General features: G+C 48.5%; 1 protein-coding gene across 3 annotated transcripts in view; it reads left to right on the forward strand.

Annotated features, from left to right (window-relative positions):
* Positions 1-23,831, forward strand: part of WDR81 (WD repeat domain 81) — a 200,902-nt gene that overhangs the window by 146,119 nt on the left and 30,952 nt on the right. For all 3 annotated transcript variants that reach the window (XM_063956105.1, XM_063956106.1, XM_063956107.1), the window contains one exon: positions 8,751-8,930. In XM_063956105.1, coding sequence (XP_063812175.1) covers positions 8,751-8,930 — 180 coding nt within the window. The remainder of the gene's footprint in view (positions 1-8,750; positions 8,931-23,831) is intronic.

Raw genomic sequence — 23,831 nt, forward strand, 5'->3', positions numbered from 1 at the left:
ACTACAGAAACAGGGTAAAACAAGAGAGGGGGGGCACTAATTTGGCAGATAAATCTATACAGCAGCTATATAAGGGAAAAACACTTATATAAGGTTATCCCTGTATATATATAGCGCTCTGGTGTGTGCTGGCAAACTCTACCTCTGTCTCCCCAAAGGGCTAGTGGGGTCCTGTCCTCTATCAGAGCATTCCCTGTGTGTGTGCTGTGTGTCGGTACGTTGTGTCGACATGTATGAGGAGGAAAATGGTATGGAGGCGGAGCAATTGCCTGTATTAGTGATGTCACCCCCTAGGGAGTCGACACCTGACTGGATGGTCTTATGGAAGGAATTACGTGATAGTGTCAGCACTTTACAAAAGACTGTTGACGACATGAGACAGCCGGCAAATCAGTTAATACCTGTACAGGCGTCTCAAACACCGTCAGGGGCTCTAAAGCGCCCGTTACCTCAGGTGGTCGACACAGACCCAGACACGGACACTGACTCCAGTGTCGACGGTGAGGAAACAAACGTATTTTCCAGTAGGGCCACACGTTACATGATCACGGCAATGAAGGAGGTTTTGAACATTTCTGATACTACAAGTACCACAAAAAAGGGTATTATGTGGGGTGTGAAAAAACTACCCGTAGTTTTTCCTGAATCAGATGAATTAAATGAGGTGTGTGATGAAGCGTGGGTTTCCCCCGATAAAAAACTGCTAATTTCTAAAAAATTATTGGCATTATACCCTTTCCCGCCAGAGGTTAGGGCGCGTTGGGAAACACCCCCTAGGGTAGATAAGGCGCTCACACGCTTATCAAAACAAGTGGTGTTACCGTCTCCTGATACGGCCGCCCTCAAGGAACCAGCTGATAGGAAGCTGGAAAATATCCTAAAAAGTATATACACACATACTGGTATTATACTGCGACCAGCAATCGCCTCAGCCTGGATGTGCAGTGCTGGGGTGGCTTGGTCAGATTCCCTGACTGAAAATATTGATACCCTGGACAGGGACAATATATTATTGACTATAGAGCATTTAAAGGATGCATTTCTATATATGAGAGATGCACAGAGGGATATTTGCACTCTGGCATCAAGAGTAAGTGCGCTGTCCATTTCTGCCAGAAGAGGGTTATGGACGCGACAGTGGTCAGGTGATGCGGATTCCAAACGGCATATGGAAGTATTGCCGTATAAAGGGGAGGAGTTATTTGGGGTCGGTCTATCGGACCTGGTGGCCACGGCAACGGCTGGGAAATCCACCTTTTTACCCCAGGTCACCTCTCAGCAGAAAAAGACACCGTCTTTTCAGGCTCAGTCCTTTCGTCCCCATAAGGGCAAGCGGGCAAAAGGCCACTCGTATCTGCCCCGGGGCAGAGGAAGGGGAAAAAGACTGCAGCAGACAGCCTCTTCCCAGGAACAGAAGCCCTCCCCCGCTTCTGCCAAGTCCTCAGCATGACGCTGGGGCCTTACAAGCGGACTCAGGCACGGTGGGGGCCCGTCTCAAGAATTTCAGCGCGCAGTGGGCTCACTCGCAAGTGGACCCCTGGATCCTGCAGGTAGTATCTCAGGGGTACAAATTGGAATTCGAGACGTCTCCCCCTCGCCGGTTCCTGAAGTCTGCCTTACCAACGTCTCCCCCCGACAGGGAGGCGGTATTGGAAGCCATTCACAAGCTGTATTCCCAGCAGGTGATAATCAAGGTACCCCTCCTACAACAGGGAAAGGGGTATTATTCCACGCTGTTTGTGGTACCGAAGCCGGACGGCTCGGTGAGACCTATTTTAAATCTGAAATCCTTGAACACTTACATACAAAGGTTCAAATTCAAGATGGAATCACTCAGAGCAGTGATAGCGAACCTGGAAGAAGGGGACTATATGGTGTCTCTGGACATCAAGGATGCTTACCTCCATGTCCCAATTTGCACTTCTCACCAAGGGTACCTCAGGTTTGTGGTACAGAACTGTCACTATCAGTTTCAGACGCTGCCGTTTGGATTGTCCACGGCACCCCGGGTCTTTACCAAGGTAATGGCCGAAATGATGATTCTTCTTCGAAGAAAAGGCGTCTTAATTATCCCTTACTTGGACGATCTCCTGATAAGGGCAAGGTCCAGAGAACAGTTAGAGGTCGGAGTAGCACTATCTCAAGTAGTACTACGACAGCACGGATGGATTCTAAATATTCCAAAATCGCAGCTGATTCCGACGACACGTCTGCTGTTCCTAGGGATGATTCTGGACACAGTACAGAAAAAGGCGTTTCTCCCGGAGAAGAAAGCCAGGGAGTTATCCGACCTAGTCAGGAACCTCCTAAAACCAGGCCAAGTGTCAGTGCATCAATGCACAAGGGTCCTGGGAAAAATGGTGGCTTCTTACGAAGCGATTCCATTCGGCAGATTCCACGCAAGAACTTTTCAGTGGGATCTGCTGGACAAATGGTCCGGATCGCATCTTCAAATGCATCAGCGGATAACCCTGTCTCCAAGGACAAGGGTGTCTCTCCTGTGGTGGTTGCAGAGTGCTCATCTTCTAGAGGGCCGCAGATTCGGCATTCAGGACTGGGTCCTGGTGACCACGGATGCCAGCCTGAGAGGCTGGGGAGCAGTCACACAGGGAAGAAATTTCCAGGGCTTGTGGTCAAGCATGGAAACGTCACTTCACATAAATATCCTGGAACTAAGGGCCAATTACAATGCCCTAAGTCAGGCAAGGCCTCTGCTTCAGGGTCAGCCGGTGCTGATCCAGTCGGACAACATCACGGCAGTCGCCCACGTAAACAACAGGGCGGCACAAGAAGCAGGAGGGCAATGACGGAAGTTGCAAGGATTCTTCGCTGGGCGGAAAATCATGTGGTGGCACTGTCAGCAGTGTTCATTCCGGGAGTGGACAACTGGGAAGCAGACTTCCTCAGCAGACACGATCTCCACCCGGGGGAGTGGGGACTTCACCCAGAAGTCTTCCACATGATTGTGAACCGTTGGGAAAAACCAAAGGTGGACATGATGGCGTCCCACCTCAACAAAAAACTGGACAGATATTGCGCCAGGTCAAGGGACCCTCAGGCAATAGCTGTGGACGCTCTGGTAACACCGTGGGTGTACCAGTCAGTGTATGTGTTCCCTCCTCTGCCTCTCATACCCAAGGTACTGAGAATCATAAGAAGGAGAGGAGTAAGGACTATACTCGTGGCTCCGGATTGGCCAGGAAGGACTTGGTACCCGGAACTTCAAGAGATGCTCACGGAAGACCCGTGGCCTCTACCTCTAAGAAAGGACCTGCTCCAGCAGGGACCATGTCTGTTCCAAGACTTACCGCGGCTGCGTTTGACGGCATGGCGGTTGAACGCCGGATCCTGAAGGAAAAAGGCATTCCGGATGAAGTCATCCCTACCCTGATCAAAGCCAGGAAGGATGTAACTGTGCAACATTATCACCGTATTTGGCGTAAATATGTTGCGTGGTGTGAGGCCAGGAAGGCCCCTACAGAGGAATTTCAACTGGGTCGTTTCCTGCATTTCCTGCAAACAGGACTGTCTATGGGCCTAAAATTAGGGTCCATTAAGGTTCAAATTTCGGCCCTGTCAATATTCTTCCAAAAGGAACTAGCTTCAGTTCCTGAAGTTCAGACGTTTGTCAAGGGAGTACTGCATATACAGCCTCCTTTTGTGCCTCCAGTGGCACCTTGGGATCTCAATGTAGTTTTGGGGTTCCTAAAATCACATTGGTTTGAACCACTCACCACTGTGGACTTAAAATATCTCACATGGAAAGTGGTAATGCTGTTAGCCCTGGCCTCAGCCAGGCGTGTCTCAGAATTAGCGGCTTTATCCTATAAAAGCCCTTACCTAATTTTTCATACGGACAGGGCAGAATTGAGGACTCGTCCTCAATTTCTCCCTAAGGTGGTTTCAGCATTTCACTTAAACCAGCCTATTGTGGTGTCTGCGGCTACTAGGGACTTGGAGGATTCCAAGTTGCTGGACGTAGTCAGGGCCCTGAAAATATATGTTTCCAGGACGGCTGGAGTCAGAAAATCTGACTCGCTGTTTATCCTGTATGCACCCAACAAGCTGGGTGCTCCTGCTTCTAAGCAGACTATTGCTCGTTGGATTTGTAGTACAATTCAGCTTGCACATTCTGTGGCAGGCCTGCCACAGCCAAAATCTGTAAAAGCCCATTCCACACGGAAAGTGGGCTCATCTTGGGCGGCTGCCCGAGGGGTCTCGGCTTTACAACTTTGCCGAGCAGCTACTTGGTCAGGGGCAAACACGTTTGCTAAATTCTACAAATTTGATACCCTGGCTGAGGAGGACCTGGAGTTCTCTCATTCGGTGCTGCAGAGTCATCCGCACTCTCCCGCCCGTTTGGGAGCTTTGGTATAATCCCCATGGTCCTTTCGGAGTCCCCAGCATCCACTAGGACGTCAGAGAAAATAAGAATTTACTTACCGATAATTCTATTTCTCATAGTCCGTAGTGGATGCTGGGCGCCCATCCCAAGTGCGGATTGTCTGCAATACTTGTACATAGTTATTGTTACAAAAAAATCGGGTTATTATTGTTGTGAGCCATCTTTTCTGAGGCTCCTCTGTTATCATGCTGTTAACTGGGTTCAGATCACAAGTTGTACGGTGTGATTGGTGTGGCTGGTATGAGTCTTACCCGGGATTCAAAATCCTTCCTTATTGTGTACGCTCGTCCGGGCACAGTATCCTAACTGAGGCTTGGAGGAGGGTCATAGGGGGAGGAGCCAGTGCACACCAGGTAGTCTTAAAGCTTTTACTTTTGTGCCCAGTCTCCTGCGGAGCCGCTATTCCCCATGGTCCTTTCGGAGTCCCCAGCATCCACTACGGACTATGAGAAATAGAATTATCGGTAAGTAAATTCTTATTATTCAGTGCCTTGTTCCTATGGAAGCCGTCCATATCCCAAGAGTAACTCCAGTGCCCCCTATGGATTCAAAGAAAAGGATTTACCTGGTAAGTACCAAAATCCTATTTTCCGATGTGTGGGTAAGAGGTGTCGTCTCCAAGGGTTACGCCCTCATATTTCAGAAGTGGCCTACCGCTCAGTTCTTTTCCACAGGGCTTCCTTCAGATATAGAAAAAGCAGAGACCTTACAGACCTCAATTTGATGGCTCTTCTGGCCATTCATGTGTTTGTCCCAGTTCCTCCTTCTCAAAAGGGCACCTGTTTTTATACCAATATTAGTGCAAATGTTGGACGGCTCTTTCCGCCATATCCTCAACCTGAAATCTCTCAACCTGTGTCTCATGGTTCCAGGTGTTTGAATTATGAGACACTTCACTCTATCAACGGTTGAACCAAGGAGCTTCATGGCCTCCCTGGATGCCCAAGATGCGTATTTACATATACCTATCTGAGAACACATTTAGGGTGGATTACTTCCAGTTTTGGGCCATGTACTTTGGACTTTCAACAGCACCAAGGGTGTTCACGAAAGTTATGGTAGTGATGGCAGTGCATCTCTGGTGCAAGGCGGTATGCATTCTTCCTTACCTGGACAATTTGCTAATTCTGGATTAGTCTCTGGAGGTCTTCCTGGAGCACCTTTGACTCATCGTGGATGTTCTTCAGTCATGGAAATCATCTGACTCCTTATCAAGAAATACATAACTTGGGAGCCTTGCTCAACTTCAAGGTTCAGTGGGTGTTATTTCCCAAAGAGAAACTCCAGGCCCTACAGGACAAAATTTGGCCACCAGCGCAGGGTGTCAATACACTCTTGAATGCAGATTTTGAGTAAACTGGTCTACACTTTCGACATGGTGGCGTATGCCCAGTTCCATTCCAGGCTGCTTCACTTGGAAATACTTGCCCATTGGAACTCCTTCCACTTCACTCTTCATACTCAATGAATCCTTCTGTCTTGGGAGGTGTGTCACTCCTAGCCTGGTGGCTCACATTAAGTACTCACATTTGGACATGGGTCATCACTTCTAGAATCAGGATTGCAGCCTTCTCACGACTGATGCAAGCCTTCAGGGTTGGGAAATGGTAACTTTTCAACACTCCTTTCAGGGTCGATGAACGGTGCAGGAAATGGTCCTTCCTTTCAACATCCTTGAACTCTGCTTTTTGGCACACCAAGTTCCTACTTAATCACAGGCCGGTCAAAGTTCAGGTTGACAACCCAAAAGCGATTCTGTATGTAAATAATCAGTATGGTCTCTTCATCCTGAAGTGTTTCACATGTTGTTGTATCACTGGGGTAGCAATAGACCTGCTGGTGTTGCACTACAATCACAAGCTCCCTTTCTACTGCTTCCACACTAGGGATCTGGGAGCATTTTCCTCTTCTTTACATTTTCCCTCTGACCTTAATGATGGTCATCAAGAAACGGAAGAATGGAAGTGGCACCATCCTCCTCATCACCCCGTTGAGCCTAGTACACCGACCTTCTAGGCCTGTCTATCAACTCCCCGTGACATCTTCCGGCCCGACCAGTCCCGCTGTCTCAGGGTCCCTGTCTTCACCCATATCTAGACCATCTGGCTTTGACGGAATGGCTTTTGAGAAGTCCATTATGAGAGCTAAAGGCTTCTTGTCTTGGATGAGCCACCCATAAACCTTGTTCCTCCAGAATTTATTATTTGGTCTAGAAAACTTATTTTGACTGGTGCTATGTTTTGGGTTTTAATCCGTGGTCTCTTCTTTTATCCCAGATTTTGTTATTCCTACAAGCAGCATTGGACTTGGGCCTTTTGCCTTTCCTCTATTAAGGTCCAGATCTCACCCCCTTCGGTCTTTTCTCAGTAGAGGTTTGCTCTCCTTCTGGATTTCCAGACATTCTTACAGGGTGTTCTTCACCTCCAGCCTCCATTTATCCCTCCGGTGGCTCTACGGAGCCTTTATTGGTGCTCCGGGCTCTCCAGTGGCTCCATTTGAATCATTGTAGATGGTGGACATTTGGTGTCCACTTTGAAAACAGTCTTTCTTCTTGCCATCGCCTCGGCCTATAGGGTCTCTGATCTGAGTGTGTTATCCTAACACTCTCCATTTCTGATCTTTCATTCTGACAGGATGGTCCTTCGAACAGATCTTGGGTACCTACTGAAGGTGGTATCCCGCTTTCATATTAAACAGGAAATAGTTGTGCCTTCCTTCCTTCTCCAGAGTCTTTGCCTGGACAGGCCTCTTTTGATGTCATCCAAGCTCTCCAGATTCATGTTAACAGAACTCGGGACATCAGGAAGTCTGATTTCTTATTTGTCCTTTGTGACTGCTATAAGTAGTGCTGGCCAGCTACCAAGCAATGCTCATTCACTCATGGACTGACCGGGTGGTTGGGGCTTCCTGGGCAGGTCAGAATGATGCTTCTGTGGAGCAGCTTTGGAAAGCTGCCACAAGGCCTTCTTCCCATACCTTCCTCAAGTTCTATCAATTTGACACCTTTGCCTCGACTGATACTAGTTTTGGTCGTAGGGTCTTAGGCGCAGCACAGAAGCATTCCCACCCTTTAGGGGACAGCTTTAGGACATCCGAACGGTGATCCCAGTGTCCCCCATAGCTCAAAGGAGAAAGGGAGATTTTTGTCCTTACCTTTTCTCTGAAGCCATGGGGACACTGATCTCCTACCCTAACTCCCCTGGCCTTCAGGAGTTCATTTCTGCATCCGGATACTCACTGTGATTGGTATGCCTATTGTGTGTTTGTGTGTGCCCATTTCCTTCACCTCTTCTCCTTGTTAGTCTCCCTGTCCTTGGGCTTGTTGAATGTAACTGGTTCTATAGGCTGGGGGGCAGGGTATAAGTGTGAGGTAGTCTGGGAAAGAAAATCAACTGTTAATACTGAATGTCTGGCATCGTAACATCTCATAAATCTGTGATGCTGTAGCAAAGAGCGGCTTTTCTATAAATACAAAGTAAAACATTTGGTTTGGAGACCCTTAGGTAGTATATATTTAGATTTACATATTGTACAGGTAACAGCTAATTTTTAGATGTTATAGAAATGGGAGATTGCTTACCATATGTGGGCTGACCTATATGTTCTTCCCGGGTATGGATCATCAAATCGACAGTATCTAGGTCGACAATGATTAGGTCGACAGTCACTAGGTCGACATGGATGGAAGGTCGACAGGTCTAAAGGTCGACATGAGTGTTTTTTTTGTGTCATTTTTTTCGTACATTGACCGGGAACCCCAATTAGTGCACCGTGTCCCCTCGCATGGCTCGCTTCGCTCGCCATGCTTCGGGCAAGGTGCCTCGCTCCGCTACCGCTTTGCTCGGCACAGATTACCGTTCCAATCGTAGTCCACGTGGATTGTTAAGTATGAAAAAAATTCAGAAAAAGAATTTTTTTTTAAAAACCCTCATGTCGACCTTTTGACCCATCGACCTAGAAACCCTGTCAACCTTCCATCCATGTCGACCTACTGACTGTCGACCTATAGTGGTCGACCTTCAGACCGGATCCCGTTCTTCCCACCCTGGCTATGCCACTGCACAGTGGTCTAATGCTTTCTCTTACAACCTATGCACCTCATGCTTCCTGCTTTGGAGAGACCTGAGTAGCACAGAGGGTTAATAAGCGTCCCTGCCTATATGTAAGCACCAGGTTCCTGCTAAGAACAGTGTAGTTAGTGTGGGATTCCCAGGTGAGGAAATCCCCATCATAGTACTAATAAGGGAAGGTAGGGATTTCATAAGCTTCATATTAAAAGTCAGTACCCTGTTTTGAATGTTGCAATGTCTCCATAATGTGTTCCTGTCTTTTATTTGTTCCTTAGCATGAGTTCAGACTGGCTGGTAATGTGAATGCAGGGCTTATCCGCTACCTGGCAGTCAGCCCTAGTGGACGCAACGTTGTTGCAGGATATTCATCCGGGTTCATAATACTGCTGGACACCAGGACAGGCCTGATTCTGAGAGGTTGGCCGGCTCATGAGGGTGACATCCTTCAGATGAAGGTAATATAAATTACAGCCATGTATTTATAAAATCCCAGTCATATTAGGACCTCTTTATCCAAATGTTGTATCACGTGGCAGCTATACTTGCTGTTTGTTTTACTCTTCCAAGCCTGTCACTGTATATATTACACATTTGCTTCTGCTCCATGCCTCCAATCCATACATTGCAGCTATATTTGAGACTCCCCTTGCACAAGCGTTTTATTGTGTGGTTTTTGCCTCCAATGTGATTCCCAGCAGCAGCAATATATATTGGGCAGTTCTCTTATGCAAGTCTTTGGGCCTGATTAAGAGATGTACACAAATGCATTCTCAGCTTTCAATGTGAACGCAGCACCAGTGTGAAAATAGCATATTTATTGCACATGAGGGACAGTGGTTTATCTGTAATGGGTGCAGTGTGTGCGGTGCACACGGGCCCCTGGTTCTAGAGGGGCCCACACTTGCTCACCCTGCACATATATTTTTTTCTATATTTACCTCTCCAGAGTCCTGTAACAGTGACTCTGAGCACTAGGTGGTGTGTAGGTCTCTGGGAAAATGGCGCAGCGACCATTTTCCCAGCTTTTTGTGCAAGCGCATTAGGGAAAATGGATGCTGCGCCATTTTTCCAGATACCTGCACACCAGCTAGCTTTAGAGCACCACCATTGCCTGCTAGAGAGGAGGGGGCCCAGATGGCATTGGCGTATGCATAATGGGTGCAAAGTGGGCTGACTCTGGACCCTGTGACACTGAACCCATTTTCTATTACTTTCCTTTCCAGAGACACAGGTCGGAGCTGCAGCTGAGGTAAAAAAAAAAAATCACAGGCAAAATGGCGTCCGCGCATGCACAGTAGTAATTAGTCTGCAGAACATTGCGGGTTCCATGTTTCCGGAGACCTGCACATGTGCTGTAGATTGCACATGGGCCCCCTCCTCTCTTGAGACGCCACTACCCAGCACAATTGTTCACTGTTTCTCTTATCTCATGTTCACATTTCATATTAAAATGATGGAACTCCCCCGTGGCCATACATGAACTTCCGATTGTGGACTTTCGAGGGGCTTCCATAAATAGGAGGACAGACTACATTTCCCAACAGCCCCTGCGACCATATCTGCAATGATGGGTACTGTGGTTATCACAGAAACAAGAAACGGACATACCTGTTTAGGTATATATTTTAACATATTATCCTAACCCACTGATTGTTTATATATTACAAATAAGACAGGGCTTCACAAATTTTTCTGAACTCTAAGAGCTAGGATGAAAGTGTAAGAGCAAGACCACCCCGCCCCCCCCCCCCCCCTCAAAAAAAAAAATACAAAATCACACCCCCCAGGCAAACCAACCCACACGTCCGCTCAACTAAGTGGGAACTCCCAGGCAAACTAGCCCTCCGCAGCCACACTGCTGTGCAGCTACTCCCAGGCAAGCAACAACCTCTCCCAATCCCCCCACAGTTCCATTTAATGAGCAACAAACCACACCTACGCAGTCACCCCCTGGGCAAACTATCTGCCCCGCCCTGTGGCCCCATCAATACCCCCTCTGAAGGCGCAGTCCCTGGCCATGCATAGACCCTCTTATCGGAGAGCTTTATGCAGCCAGAGTTTGGAGGCTGCAGACAACGCAGGCTGGGACGGACACTCAGTACATGCAGCCCTGTGCATGAAATGACTGCCACAATACAGGCATGCCCACGACTCTCCACTGGAGCTGAAGAGGCTCTACTTCCTCCCTCCCTGCATAATCTGGTAGCCACAACAGCAACATCTAGGGGCCATGACAACCTGGCCATTGGGATTTGTTGAGCACTGAAATAAGAGTACATTTACATAGGAAACCCACTTCTGGGCCGGGGACTGAAACCGAAAGTGCGGCCATCTTTACCATACCCTCCTACCTTTTTAGCAGGTACAGTACCTTTTTTTTATGGTCTGTACCGATTTTTGGCTCTCCAAACTTCTATTGAAAGTATAGGAAAAGGGGTGTGGCCCTTTACCCGCGCCCATGCCCCCTTTCCCAATTTGTACCGATTTTTATATGTAAAATGTTGGATGGTATGCTTTACTATCCATACAAACCCTATATAAACTGGATCTTATAACATATCTTCATGCCTTGATAAAGAGAACCTAGTCAGAAATGTGTTGTATGGAAGGAGGTATTGTCCATCGGGATCAGAGCCCCGTGCCTTAGCTGCTGCCAGAGTGTGCTCCAGTATGGATTTGTAAATGTGTCCTTTGTGTGGCAAAGGAGGGGCATCTCATCTTTCCTTTTTTGACTTGCCACCAGGATTGCCCACGGTAAATAAAAAAAAAAGGATTTCCATTGCTGGTGCTATGCTTGTATTTCATAGTGTTTCCCTTGCTCACCCACACAAAGCTGTGCAGGATAATGCAGAATTGCATCATTCAAATGAAGATCTCTGGACCTCTGCAGAAACCTTGGGATATATAAAGACTTTACTGATCTCATTACAGAACTCACATGCCAGCTACAGGATGTCAGACCTGCTGGACATGTGGAAGTAAATCTGATGTACACTGCGGAAAAGCGATGTGTGCAAAAAAAAAAAAGTGCATATATTCTCCCTTATGCAGAATTGTATCTGCACATGCGCCTGATCATCATGAGTCTAGACTTGTATGTAACCTGCACTACTGTAGGTGCAATACAGTACATACACCTCCAAACAAACTTAATTTCTTTTTCATCCACTAGGGGTCACTGGAGTACTCTTGGGATATGGACGGCTTCCACAGGAACAAGGCACTGAATAAATTAATTTTGAAACTACTCTTCCCCTCCATATCCCAGAGTACCTCAGTGTTTTTTCTGTGCTCGACGTAGAAACAAGGCTTGTGGAGCTTATCCAGATTCATTGGAATTTTTTTCTAATTTTTTCTTTTTCAACAATTTCCACATCCCTTCCGCCCTTCCAATAGGCGTGGGTCCGGGATAGTGGAAGCTGCTACTAGCAGCTATGGGTGGCGGGCCTCTCTAAAAAGAGCTCCCTCACGACTACGTGCAGGACTGCCTGCAGGAAAGGCTGGACGGAGCTTAAAAGAAGAAGCCACGTCATAGCCCTCACCACAAGGAGTCCAGGTATGTTGGGTTGGGGCGGTCAGCGCACGCTGCCGCCCCGCTGTGTGGGGATACTGTGATGCAGGGGTGTTAGGAGAGCCGCCCGCCGCCGTTACCTAGTTACCGCTCCCTGAGCCGCGCGCCCACCTTCGGAGGTTTTACATGCATAGGCCGCTTCACGGCTCTATGCAGTGCGCTCCCCGGCTCCCGCTACCGCCTCCCGGCCTCTTCTCAGCCCGCATGTAAGCCCGGCTCCGTGTACAGAGAGCGGTACACGGAGCACGGGGGGGGGGGGGGGGGGAGGCACTTAGCAGGGAAGGCAGTAGTATGCCCTTAGCAGCAGCAGCAGCGCTGCAGGGTTTTTTTTTTTAGTAGGCTATTAAGCCTTGTTTATATCCGGACATATATGTGCAGTTTAGGGGGATAATCTGCATTTTGCGTTATACTGGAAACTTGGCATATTTAACCATGCTTCCTATTATTTATTTTTTTCCCCTGTCTGTTTCCAGAGTTCCTGTACCACATCTCTACTTCACTAAAGGGGGTGTTAGGGGGGAATTTGGGATCAGGTTTTCATATTGCTGGCGTGCACTGCACATATATATATATATATATATATTTGGCTAAGAACCTTAGTGCTATTTACTGAGTCGTGCAAATTGTCTGTGTTTGTATTTTGTATTGTCTGTCTGCATAATGAGTAAGGCACCAGCAAAAACTAAAAAGCAGTTTCCCTGCCATGTCTGTAAAAGTGTGTTGCCTGATGGATCTACCACATGTACAGTATGTTTTGTGAATTCAGCTACAAATACAATTTCCACTCCGGTTTTAAAACCAGTTTCATCTCTGGACCCTCCATGGGCTTTGCTTGCAAATGTCCTGGTTGGATTGCAATCAGAATTGGCCGCCACTCGACAAGAGCGGGAAGCGGCAAGATCTGAGTCTAAGGTGAGACCACTAGAACTACCGGAGGGGTCTCAATCTTACCAAAAGTCCAAGTCCACTTTGGGTGGAAGGGATAAGTTTCATTTGTCTTATGATTTGCAGGAGTGCTGCTGAGACCTGGGTTGGTTGGCATTTAGGTAACTAAGGCGCTAATGGTATGGATAAAAGAACTCAAGTCTGCCCTACAGGACGATCATCTTATACTTCTCGCTGATCAAATCTGGGAAGCTGCTGACTATCTATGTACAGCTTCTACTGACGTCTGTCAGCTCACTTCTCGCCTTTCATCATCGCTAGTTACAGCACGACGAGCACTCTGGCTGCGTTCTTGGCAAGCGGAGGCGGAGGTCAAAAATGGTATAGAGGCGTTACCTTACGGTGGCGAGAAGCTGTTCGGTCCTGAGTTGGACAAATGGATTTCTGAGGCCACGGGAGGAAAGTCTGTTTTCTTACCATTGCCTCCAACGGTACCTAGACGGAAATACTCTGGTCCGGCGTTCAAATCCTTTAGACCTCAGTCCTTTCGTGGGCGCGGCAGAGGAGCGGCCACACCTGGTAGAAGAGGTCGGGGACGTGGTTTCCAACAAACCAACACAAGTCGTCAGGACGCTAAGGTCGCCAACAAGCCAGTGGCATGACGGGCTCCCAGCCCATCTCGGATCTCCAATTGTGGGAGCACGCCTTCAGGTGTTCCAGGTGACGTGGCTCCAGACATCCACAGATGGGTGGATCCGCAATTTAGTGTTAAAAGGTTACAAAATAGAGTTTGATTGTCTCCTGCCAATGCGGTTTTTCAAGACAGGACTGCCTGTGTCGGACGACAAGAAGGCGGTTCTGCAGATTGCCATTCAGTCTCTGCTGAATGCAGCAGTTTTGATTCCGGTCCCTGTACAACAACAAGGTCAGGGTTATTATTCCAGTCTGTTTGTGGTACCAAAGCCGGATGGCTCGGTCAGGCCAATATTGAACTTAAAGGGTCTCAAACAGTACGTCACCTACTACAGATTCAAGATGGAATTTCTGCATTCAGTAATTGCAGGTTTAGAGCCACAGGAATTCATGATTGCACTGGATCTTAAAGATGCGTACTTACACATTCCGATTTGGACACCTCATCAGAGGTTCTTGCAGTTTGCAATACGGCAGGACCATTACCAGTTTCAGGCTCTACCGTTTGGCCTTTCGTCAGCGCCTCGGATATTTACCAAGGTGATGTCTGTGATGATAGCTCATCTCAGATCCCTGGGAGTGATAATTGTTCCGTATTTGGACGATTTGCTCATCAAGGCTCCGTCTCAACAGATGCTCCTCCAACAGGCGTTGCTAACATACAATGTACTAGTTCGGCACGGTTGGATAGTCAATTTCAAGAAATCACATCTGATTCCGTCTCAACGACATGAATTCCTAGGTATGATTCTCGATACGGTAAATCAAAGAATTTACCTACCAGAACAGAAAGTACAGGTCATTCGTCATCTGGTACAATAAGTACTCAAGCCACGCACAGTCTCGGTACATTTGTGCATTTGCCTCTTAGGCACAATGGTGGCGGCTTTCGAAGCGCTTCAGTTCGGAAGGTTTCACTCACGTCTTTTTCAACTAGATGTGCTAGCACAGTGGTCGGGCTCGCATCTGCAGATTCACCACAGGGTGAGGTTGTCGCCACGGGCCAGAGTGTCTCTACTCTGGTGGCTCAAAGTACACAATCTAACCGCAGGGAAACGGTTCGGCGCCTGGAATTGGATAATTCTATCGACAGACGCGAGTCTCAGAGGCTGGGGAGCTGTAATTCAAAGTTATCGGCTCCAGGGTCTCTGGGCGGATCACGAAAGATTGCTGTCTATAAATGTACTGGAACTCCGGGCAATTTACAATGCGCTACGACAAGCAGTGCACATGCTTCGGTTTCAGACTGTTCAGGTGCAGTCAGACAATGTGACGGCGGTCGCATACATCAACAAACAAGGAGGAACGAGAAGCCGCATGGCAATGCGGGAAGTAGCTCGGATCCTCAGGTGGGCCGAGTACAGGTTGAGTATCCCTTATCCAAACTTCAAAATCACCTGTATCACCAAGTGATATTGTCGGCAGTGTTCATTCCGGGAGTGGACAACTGGGAGGCGGATTATCTCAGCCGTCGGGATTTTCATCCAGGAGAATGGGCATTAAATCCAGAAGTGTTTCACATGTTGGTCCAGAGGTGGGGTTACCCTCAGGTGGATCTGATGGCACCTCGCCACAATCACCAAACGCCCCAGTATGTGTCCAGAACGAGAGATCCAAAGGCGGTGGATGCTCTCACAATCACGTGGCCGTACAGCCTCGTGTATCTTTCCACCGTTTCCGCTGCTCCCTCTGTTGCTAAAACGGATCAAGAGAGAGTCCGTCACAGTCATACTAGTGGCGCCTCATTGGCCTCGAAGAGCTTGGTTCTCGGATCTCCGCGGACTACTCGCAGACGATCCTTGGCCGCTCCCACTACATCCGGACCTGTTACAACAGGGTCCGTTCCTTTACCCCAATTTAGCGCGGCTGCGTTTGACGGGGTGGCTGTTGAGACCGCCCTCTTAAGAAGAGAGGGCATTCCAGAATCGGTTATACCAACCATATTACGAGCTAGGAAGCCGGTTACGGCAGCTCATTATTACAGAATCTGGTGTGCCTATATAGGTTGGTGTGAAGCTCGAAAGTTGCCGACATCATCTTTCAAGTTATCCCGTCTTTTGTTATTTCTACAGATGGGGTTAGATGGAGGACTGCGTCTATCCACCTTAAAAGTGCAGATATCTGCGTTGTCCATTTACTTTCAAAGAAGATTGGCTCTATTGCCGTCGGTACACACTTTTCTTCAGGGTGTCCTCAGAGTACAGCCTCCATTCATTCCACCTACAGCGCCATGGGACTTGAATCTGGTTTTAGATTTCTTACAGTCCTTATATTTTGAACCCTTGCAATAAGTGGACATTAAATTTCTCACTTGGAAAACAATTTTTCTCTAACGTCCTAGAGTATGCTGGGGACTCCGTAAGGACCATGGGGATAGACGGGCTCCGCAGGAGACATGGGCACTTTAAGAAAGAATTTAGTTCCTGGTGTGCACTGGCTCCTCCCTCTATGCCCCTCCTCCAGACCTCAGTTTGATACTGTGCCCAGAGGAGCTGGGTGCTTTTCAGTGAGCTCTCCTGAGTTTGCTGAGAGAAAGTATTTTGTTAGGTTTTTTATTTTCATTCAGGGAGCTCTGCTGGCAACAGACTCCCTGCATCGTGGGACTGAGGGGAGAGAAGCAGCCCTACTCTCTGAAGCTAGGTCCTGCTTCTTAGGCTACTGGACACCATTAGCTCCAGAGGGATCTGGATCTCACAGCAGGATCTCACCCTCGCCGTCCGTCCCAGAGCCGCGCCGTCGTCCCCCTCGCAGAGCCGGAAGACAGAAGCCGGGTGAGTAGGAGAAGGCAGAAGACTTTTGTGATCTTCACTGGAGGTAACGCACAGCACTGCAGCTGTGCGCCATTGCTCCACACACCTACACATACTCCGGTCACTGTAAGGGTGCAGGGCGCAGGGGGGGCGCCCTGGGCAGCATTTGGGACCTCATATTGGCAAAAGACCACATATATACAGCTGGGCACTGTATATATGTATGAGCCCCCGCCAAAGAATTACAATTTAAGCGGGACAGAAGCCCGCCGCCGAGGGGGCGGGGCTTCTCCCTCAGCACTCACCAGCGCCATTTTTTCTCCACAGCACGCTGAGAGGAAGCTCCCCAGGCTCTCCCCTGCTGATACACGGTAGAAGAGGGTTGAAAAGAGAGGGGGGGCACATAATTAGGCGCAAAAAAGATATAAACAGCAGCTACTGGGTTAACATTAAGTTACTGTGTTATTCCTGGGTTATATAGCGCTGGGGTGTGTGCTGGCATACTCTCTCTCTGTCTCTCCAAAGGGCCTCGTGGGGGACCTGTCTTCAGAATGGACATTCCCTGTGTGTGTGGTGTGTCGGTACGCTTGTGTCGCCATATCTGATGAGGAAGGCTATGTGGGAGAGGAGCGGGAGCAAATGAATGTGGTGTCTCCGCCGACGGCGCCGACACCTGATTGGATGGATATGTGGAAAGTTTTAAATGATAGTGTTAATTCCTTGCATAAAAGATTAGACAAGGCTGATGCATTGGGGCACTCAGGGTCTCAACCCGTGCCTGATGCTATGTCGCAGGGACCGTCAGGGCCTCATAAGCGCCCACTATCCCAAATTGTTGACACAGATACCGACATGTATTCTGACTCCAGTGTCGATTACGATGAAGTTACAGCCAAAATTGGCTAAATCCCTTCGATATATGATTATAGCGATAAAGGATGTTTTGCACATAACCGAGGAAACCCCTGTCCCTGACTCGAGGGTGTATATGTATAAGGAAAAGAAACCTGAGGTAACTTTTCCCCCCTCACACGAACTGAATGAGTTATGTGAAAAAGCTTGGGAATCTCCAGATGAAAAACTGCACATTTCCAAATGGATTCTTATGGCGTATCCTTTCCCGCCAACGGACAGGTTACGATGGGAATCCTACCCTAGGGTGGACAAAGCTTTGACACGCTTATCCAAAAAGGTAGCCCTGCCTTCCCAGGATACGGCTACCCTCAAGGATGCTGCTCATCGCAAACAGGAGGGTACCCTGAAGTCCATTTATACACATTCAGGTACCTTACTCAGACCAGCAATTGCGTCGGCCTGGGTCTGTAGTGCAGTAGCGGTATGGACAGATACATTATCAGTGGAGATTGATTCCCTAGATAAGGATACGGTTTTATTGACCCAAGGGCATATTAAAGACGCTGTCCTTTATATGAGAGATGCTCAAAGAGACATTAGTCTACTGGGTTCTAGAATAAACGCTATGTCGATTTCTGCCAGAAGGGTCCTGTGGACTAGGCAATGGACAGGTGATGCCGACTCAAAAAGGCATATGGAGGTTTTACCTTACAGGGGTGAGGAATTGTTCGGAGAAGGTCTCTCGGACCTGGTCTCCACAGCTACAGCATGAAAGTCAATTTTTTTGCCTTATGTTCCCTCACAGCCTAAGAGAGCACCGCATTATCAAATGCAGTCCTTTCGTTCACAAAGAAACAAGAAAGTCAGAGGTGCGTCCTTTCTTGCCAGAGGTAGGGGCAGAGGAAAGAAGCTGCACAACACAGCTAGTTCCCAGGAAGAGAAGTCCTCCCTGGCCTCTGCAAAATCCACCGCATGACGCTGGGGCTCCACTGGCGGAGTCGGGGCCAGTGGGGGCGCGTCTTCGGAATTTCAGCCACATGTGGGTTCACTCCCAGGTGGATCCCTGGGCAATAGAAATTGTGTCTCAGGGTTACAAGCTGGAATTCGAAGAGGTGCCTCATCGCCTGTATTTCAAATCGGCCCTACCGTCTTCCCCCCTAGAGAGGGAGATAGTGTTAAAGGCAATACAAAAATTGTATTTCTCTATCGTCCTAAGTGGATGCTGGGGTTCCTGAAAGGACCATGGGGAATAGCGGCTCCGCAGGAGACAGGGCACAAAAAAGTAAAGCTTTACTAGGTCAGGTGGTGTGCACTGGCTCCTCCCCCCATGACCCTCCTCCAGACTCCAGTTAGATTTTGTGCCCGAACGAGAAGGGTGCAATCTAGGTGGCTCTCCTAAAGAGCTGCTTAGAGAAAGTTTAGTTTAGGTTTTTTTTTTTTCTTTACAGTGAGTCCTGCTGGCAACAGGATCACTGCAACGTGGGACTTAGGGGGAAAGTAGTAAACTCACCTGCATGCAGAGTGGATTTGCTGCTTGGCTACTGGACACCATTAGCTCCAGAGGGATCGAACACAGGCCCAGCCGTGGAGTCCGGTCCCGGAGCCGCGCCGCCGACCCCCTTGCAGATGCTGAAGCGTGAAGAGGTCCGGAAACCGGCGGCTGAAGACTCCTCAGTCTTCATAAGGTAGCGCACAGCACTGCAGCTGTGCGCCATTTTCCTCTCAGCACACTTCACTGGGCAGTCACTGAGGGTGCAGAGCGCTGGGGGGGGGCGCTCTGAGAGGCAAATATAAACCTTATACAAGGCTAAAAATACCTCACATATAGCCCATAGGGGCTATATGGAGATATTTAACCCCTGCCTGACTGGAAAAATAGCGGGAGAAGAACCCGCCGAAAAAGGGGCGGGGCCTATCTCCTCAGCACACGGCGCCATTTTCTGTCACAGCTCCGCTGGTCAGAACGGCTCCCAGGTCTCTCCCCTGCACTGCACTACAGAAACAGGGTAAAACAGAGAGGGGGGGCACATTAATGGCTATATATATATATATTAAAGCAGCTATAAGGGAGCACTTAATATAAGGATATCCCTTGTATATATAGCGCTTTGTGGTGTGTGCTGGCAGACTCTCCCTCTGTCTCCCCAAAAGGGCTAGTGGGTCCTGTCTTCATTAGAGCATTCCCTGTGAGTTTGCGGTGTGTGTCGGTACGTGGTGTCGACATGTATGAGGACGATATTGGTGTGGAGGCGGAGCAATTGCCAAATATGCAGATGTCACCCCCCAGGGGGTCGACACCAGAATGGATGCCTTTATTTGTGGAATTACGTGATGGTTTATCTTCCCTTAAACAGTCAGTTGAGGACATGAGGCGGCCGGACAATCAATTAATGCCTGTCCAGGCGCCTCAAACACCGTCAGGGGCTGTAAAACGCCCTTTGCCTCAGTCGGTCGACACAGACCCAGACACGGGCACTGATTCCAGTGACGACGGTAGAAATTCAAACGTATTTTCCAGTAGGGCCACACGTTATATGATTTTGGCAATGAAGGAGACGTTACATTTAGCTGATACTACAGATACCGTAAAACAGGGTATTATGTATGGTGTGAAAAAACTACAAACAGTTTTTCCTGAATCAGAAGAATTAAATGACGTGTGTGATGAAGCGTGGGTTGCTCCTGATAAAAAGTTGATAATTTCAAAAAAGTTATTGGCATTATACCCTTTCCCGCCAGAGGTTAGGGCGCGCTGGGAAACACCCCCTAAGGTGGACAAGGCGCTCACACGCTTATCCAAACAAGTGGCGTTACCCTCTCCTGAGACGGCCGCACTTAAGGATCCATCAGATAGAAAGATGGAAGTTATTCAAAAGAATATATACACACATGCAGGTGTTATACTACGACCAGCTATAGCAACTGCCTGGATGTGCAGTGCTGGAGTAGTTTGGTCAGAATCCCTGATTGAAAATATTGATACCCTAGATAGGGACAATGTTTTACTGTCGTTAGAACAAATAAAGGATGCATTTATCTATATGCGTGATGCACAGAGGGATATTTGCACACTGGCATCTCGGGTGAGTGCTATGTCCATTTCAGCCAGAAGAGCCTTATGGACACGACAGTGGACAGGCGATGCGGATTCAAAACGTCACATGGAGGTTTTGCCGTATAAAGGGGAGGAGTTATTTGGAGTTGGTCTATCAGACTTGGTGGCCACGGCTACTGCCGGGAAATCCACTTTTTTACCTCAAGTCACTCCCCAACAGAGAAAGGCACCGACCTTTCAACCGCAGCCTTTTCGCTCCTACAAAAATAAGAGAGCAAAGGGCTTGTCGTACCTGCCACGAGGAAGAGGGAAGAGACACCAACAGGCAGCTCCTTCCCAGGAACAGAAGCCCTCCCCGGCTCCTGCAAAAACCTCAGCATGACGCTGGGGCCTCTCAAGCGGACTCGGGGACAGTGGGGGGCCGTCTCAAAAATTACAGCGCGCAGTGGGCTCACTCGCAGGTAGACCCCTGGATCCTGCAGATAATATCTCAGGGGTACAGGTTGGAATTAGAGACGGATCCTCCTCATCGTTTCCTGAAGTCTGCCTTACCAACCGTCTCTTCCGAAAGGGAGAGGGTGTTGGAAGCCATTCACAAGCTGTACGCTCAGCAGGTGATAGTCAAAGTACCCCTATTACAACAAGGAAAGGGGTATTATTCCACTCTATTTGTGGTACCGAAGCCGGATGGCTCGGTAAGGCCTATTCTAAATCTGAAGTCCTTGAACCTCTACATAAAAAAGTTCAATTTCAAGATGGAGTCACTCAGAGCAGTGATAGCGAACCTGGAAGAAGGGGACTTTATGGTATCCTTGGACATCAAGGATGCGTATCTACACGTTCCGATTTACCCCGCACACCAGGGGTACCTCAGGTTCATTGTTCAAAACTGTCACTATCAGTTTCAGACGCTGCCGTTCGGATTGTCCACGGCGCCTCGGGTCTTTACCAAGGTAATGGCCGAGATGATGATTCTTCTTCGAAGAAAAGGCGTATTAGTTATCCCATACTTGGACGATCTCCTAATAAGGGCAAGGTCCAGAGAACAGCTGGAGACAGCTTTAGCACTATCTCAAGAGGTGCTAAGACAACACGGGTGGATTCTGAATATTCCAAAATCCCATTTAATCCCGACAACTCGTCTGCTGTTCCTAGGAATGATTCTGGACACGGTTCAGAAAAAGGTTTTCCTTCCAGAGGAAAAAGCCAAGGAGTTATCCGATCTGGTCAGGAACCTCCTAAAACCAGGAAAAGTGTCAGTACATCAATGCACAAGAGTCCTGGGAAAAATGGTGGCTTCTTACGAAGCAATTCCATTCGGCAGATTCCATGCAAGAATATTCCAAAGGGATCTGTTGGACAAATGGTCAGGGTCGCATCTGCAGATGCACCTGCGAATAACCCTGTCACCAAAGACAAGGGTGTCACTTCTGTGGTGGTTGCAGAAGGCTCACCTATTAGAAGGCCGCAGATTCGGCATTCAGGATTGGATCCTGGTGACCACGGACGCCAGCCTGAGAGGCTGGGGAGCAGTCACACAAGGAAGAAACTTCCAGGGAGTATGGACGAGTCTGGAAAAGTCTCTTCACATAAACATTCTGGAACTAAGAGCAATCTACAATGCTCTAAGCCAGGCGGAACTTCTCCTGCAAGGAAAGCCGGTGTTGATTCAGTCGGACAACATCACGGCGGTCGCCCATGTAAACAGGCAGGGCGGCACAAGAAGCAGGAGTGCAATGGCAGAAGCTGCCAAGATTCTTCGCTGGGCGGAGAATCACGTGATAGCACTGTCAGCAGTGTTCATCCCGGGCGTGGACAACTGGGAAGCAGACTTCCTCAGCAGACACGATCTTCATCCGGGAGAGTGGGGTCTACATCCAGAAGTCTTCAACATGTTAATAGACCGTTGGGAAAGACCAATTGTAGACATGATGGCGTCTCGCCTCAACAAGAAACTGGACAAATATTGCGCCAGGTCAAGAGATCCACAGGCAATAGCTGTGGACGCACTGGTAACTCCTTGGGTGTACCAGTCAGTGTATGTGTTTCCTCCTCTGCCGCTCATACCAAAGGTATTGAAGATCATATGGCAAAGAAGAGTAAGCACAATACTAGTGGTTCCGGATTGGCCGAGAAGGACTTGGTATCCGGAACTTCAAGAGATGCTCACGGACGAACCGTGGCCTCTACCTCTGAGAAGGGACCTGCTACAGCAGGGTCCCTGTCTTTTTCAAGACTTACCGCGGCTGCGTTTGACGGCATGGCGGTTGAACGCCAGATCCTAAAAGGGAAAGGCATTCCAGAAGAAGTCATTCCTACCTTGATTAAGGCACGGAAGGAAGTCACCGTGAAACATTATCACCGCATTTGGCGAAAATATGTAGCGTGGTGCGAGGATCGGAAGGTTCCGACGGAGGAATTCCAACTGGGTCGTTTCCTACATTTCCTGCAATCAGGATTATCTATGGGTCTCAAATTGGGATCCATTAAGGTTCAAATTTCGGCCCTGTCAATATTCTTCCAAAAAGAATTGGCCTCTGTCCCTGAGGTCCAGACTTTTGTCAAGGGAGTACTGCATATACAGCCTCCTGTGGTGCCTCCGGTGGCACCGTGGGATCTAAATGTAGTTTTAGATTTCCTCAAATCCCATTGGTTTGAACCATTGAAAAAGGTGGATTTGAAATATCTCACATTGAAAGTGACTATGTTACTAGCCCTGGCCTCTGCCAGGAGAGTATCTGAATTGGCGGCTTTATCTTATAAAAGTCCTTATCTAATCTTCCATTCGGATAGGGCAGAACTGCGGACTCGTCCGCATTTTCTCCCTAAAGTGGTATCAGCATTTCATCTGAACCAACCTATTGTGGTGCCTGCGGCCACTAGCGACTTGGAGGACTCCAAGTTGTTGGACGTTGTCAGAGCCTTAAAAATATACATTGCAAGGACGGCTGGAGTCAGAAAATCTGACTCGCTGTTTATATTGTATGCACCCAACAAGTTGGGCGCACCTGCTTCTAAGCAGTCGATTGCTCGTTGGATTTGTAACACAATTCAACTTGCACATTCTGTGGCAGGCCTGCCACAGCCTAAAACTGTAAAAGCCCACTCCACAAGGAAGGTGGGCTCATCTTGGGCGGCTGCCCGAGGGGTCTCGGCATTACAACTCTGCCGAGCAGCTACGTGGTCGGGGGAGAACACGTTTGTAAAATTTTACAAATTTGATACCCTGGCAAAGGAGGACCTGGAGTTCTCTCATTCGGTGCTGCAGAGTCATCCGCACTCTCCCGCCCGTTTGGGAGCTTTGGTATAATCCCCATGGTCCTTTCAGGAACCCCAGCATCCACTTAGGACGATAGAGAAAATAAGAATTTACTTACCGATAATTCTATTTCTCGGAGTCCGTAGTGGATGCTGGGCGCCCATCCCAAGTGCGGATTATCTGCAATACTTGTACATAGTTATTGTTAACTAATTCGGGTTATTGTTAAGGAGCCATCTTTAAGAGGCCCTTTCTGTTGTCATACTGTTAACTGGGTTTAGATCACAA

The sequence above is a fragment of the Pseudophryne corroboree genome, chromosome 2, assembly GCF_028390025.1.
Source record: "Pseudophryne corroboree isolate aPseCor3 chromosome 2, aPseCor3.hap2, whole genome shotgun sequence".
In the NCBI taxonomy this organism is placed as follows: Eukaryota; Metazoa; Chordata; class Amphibia; order Anura; family Myobatrachidae; genus Pseudophryne; species Pseudophryne corroboree.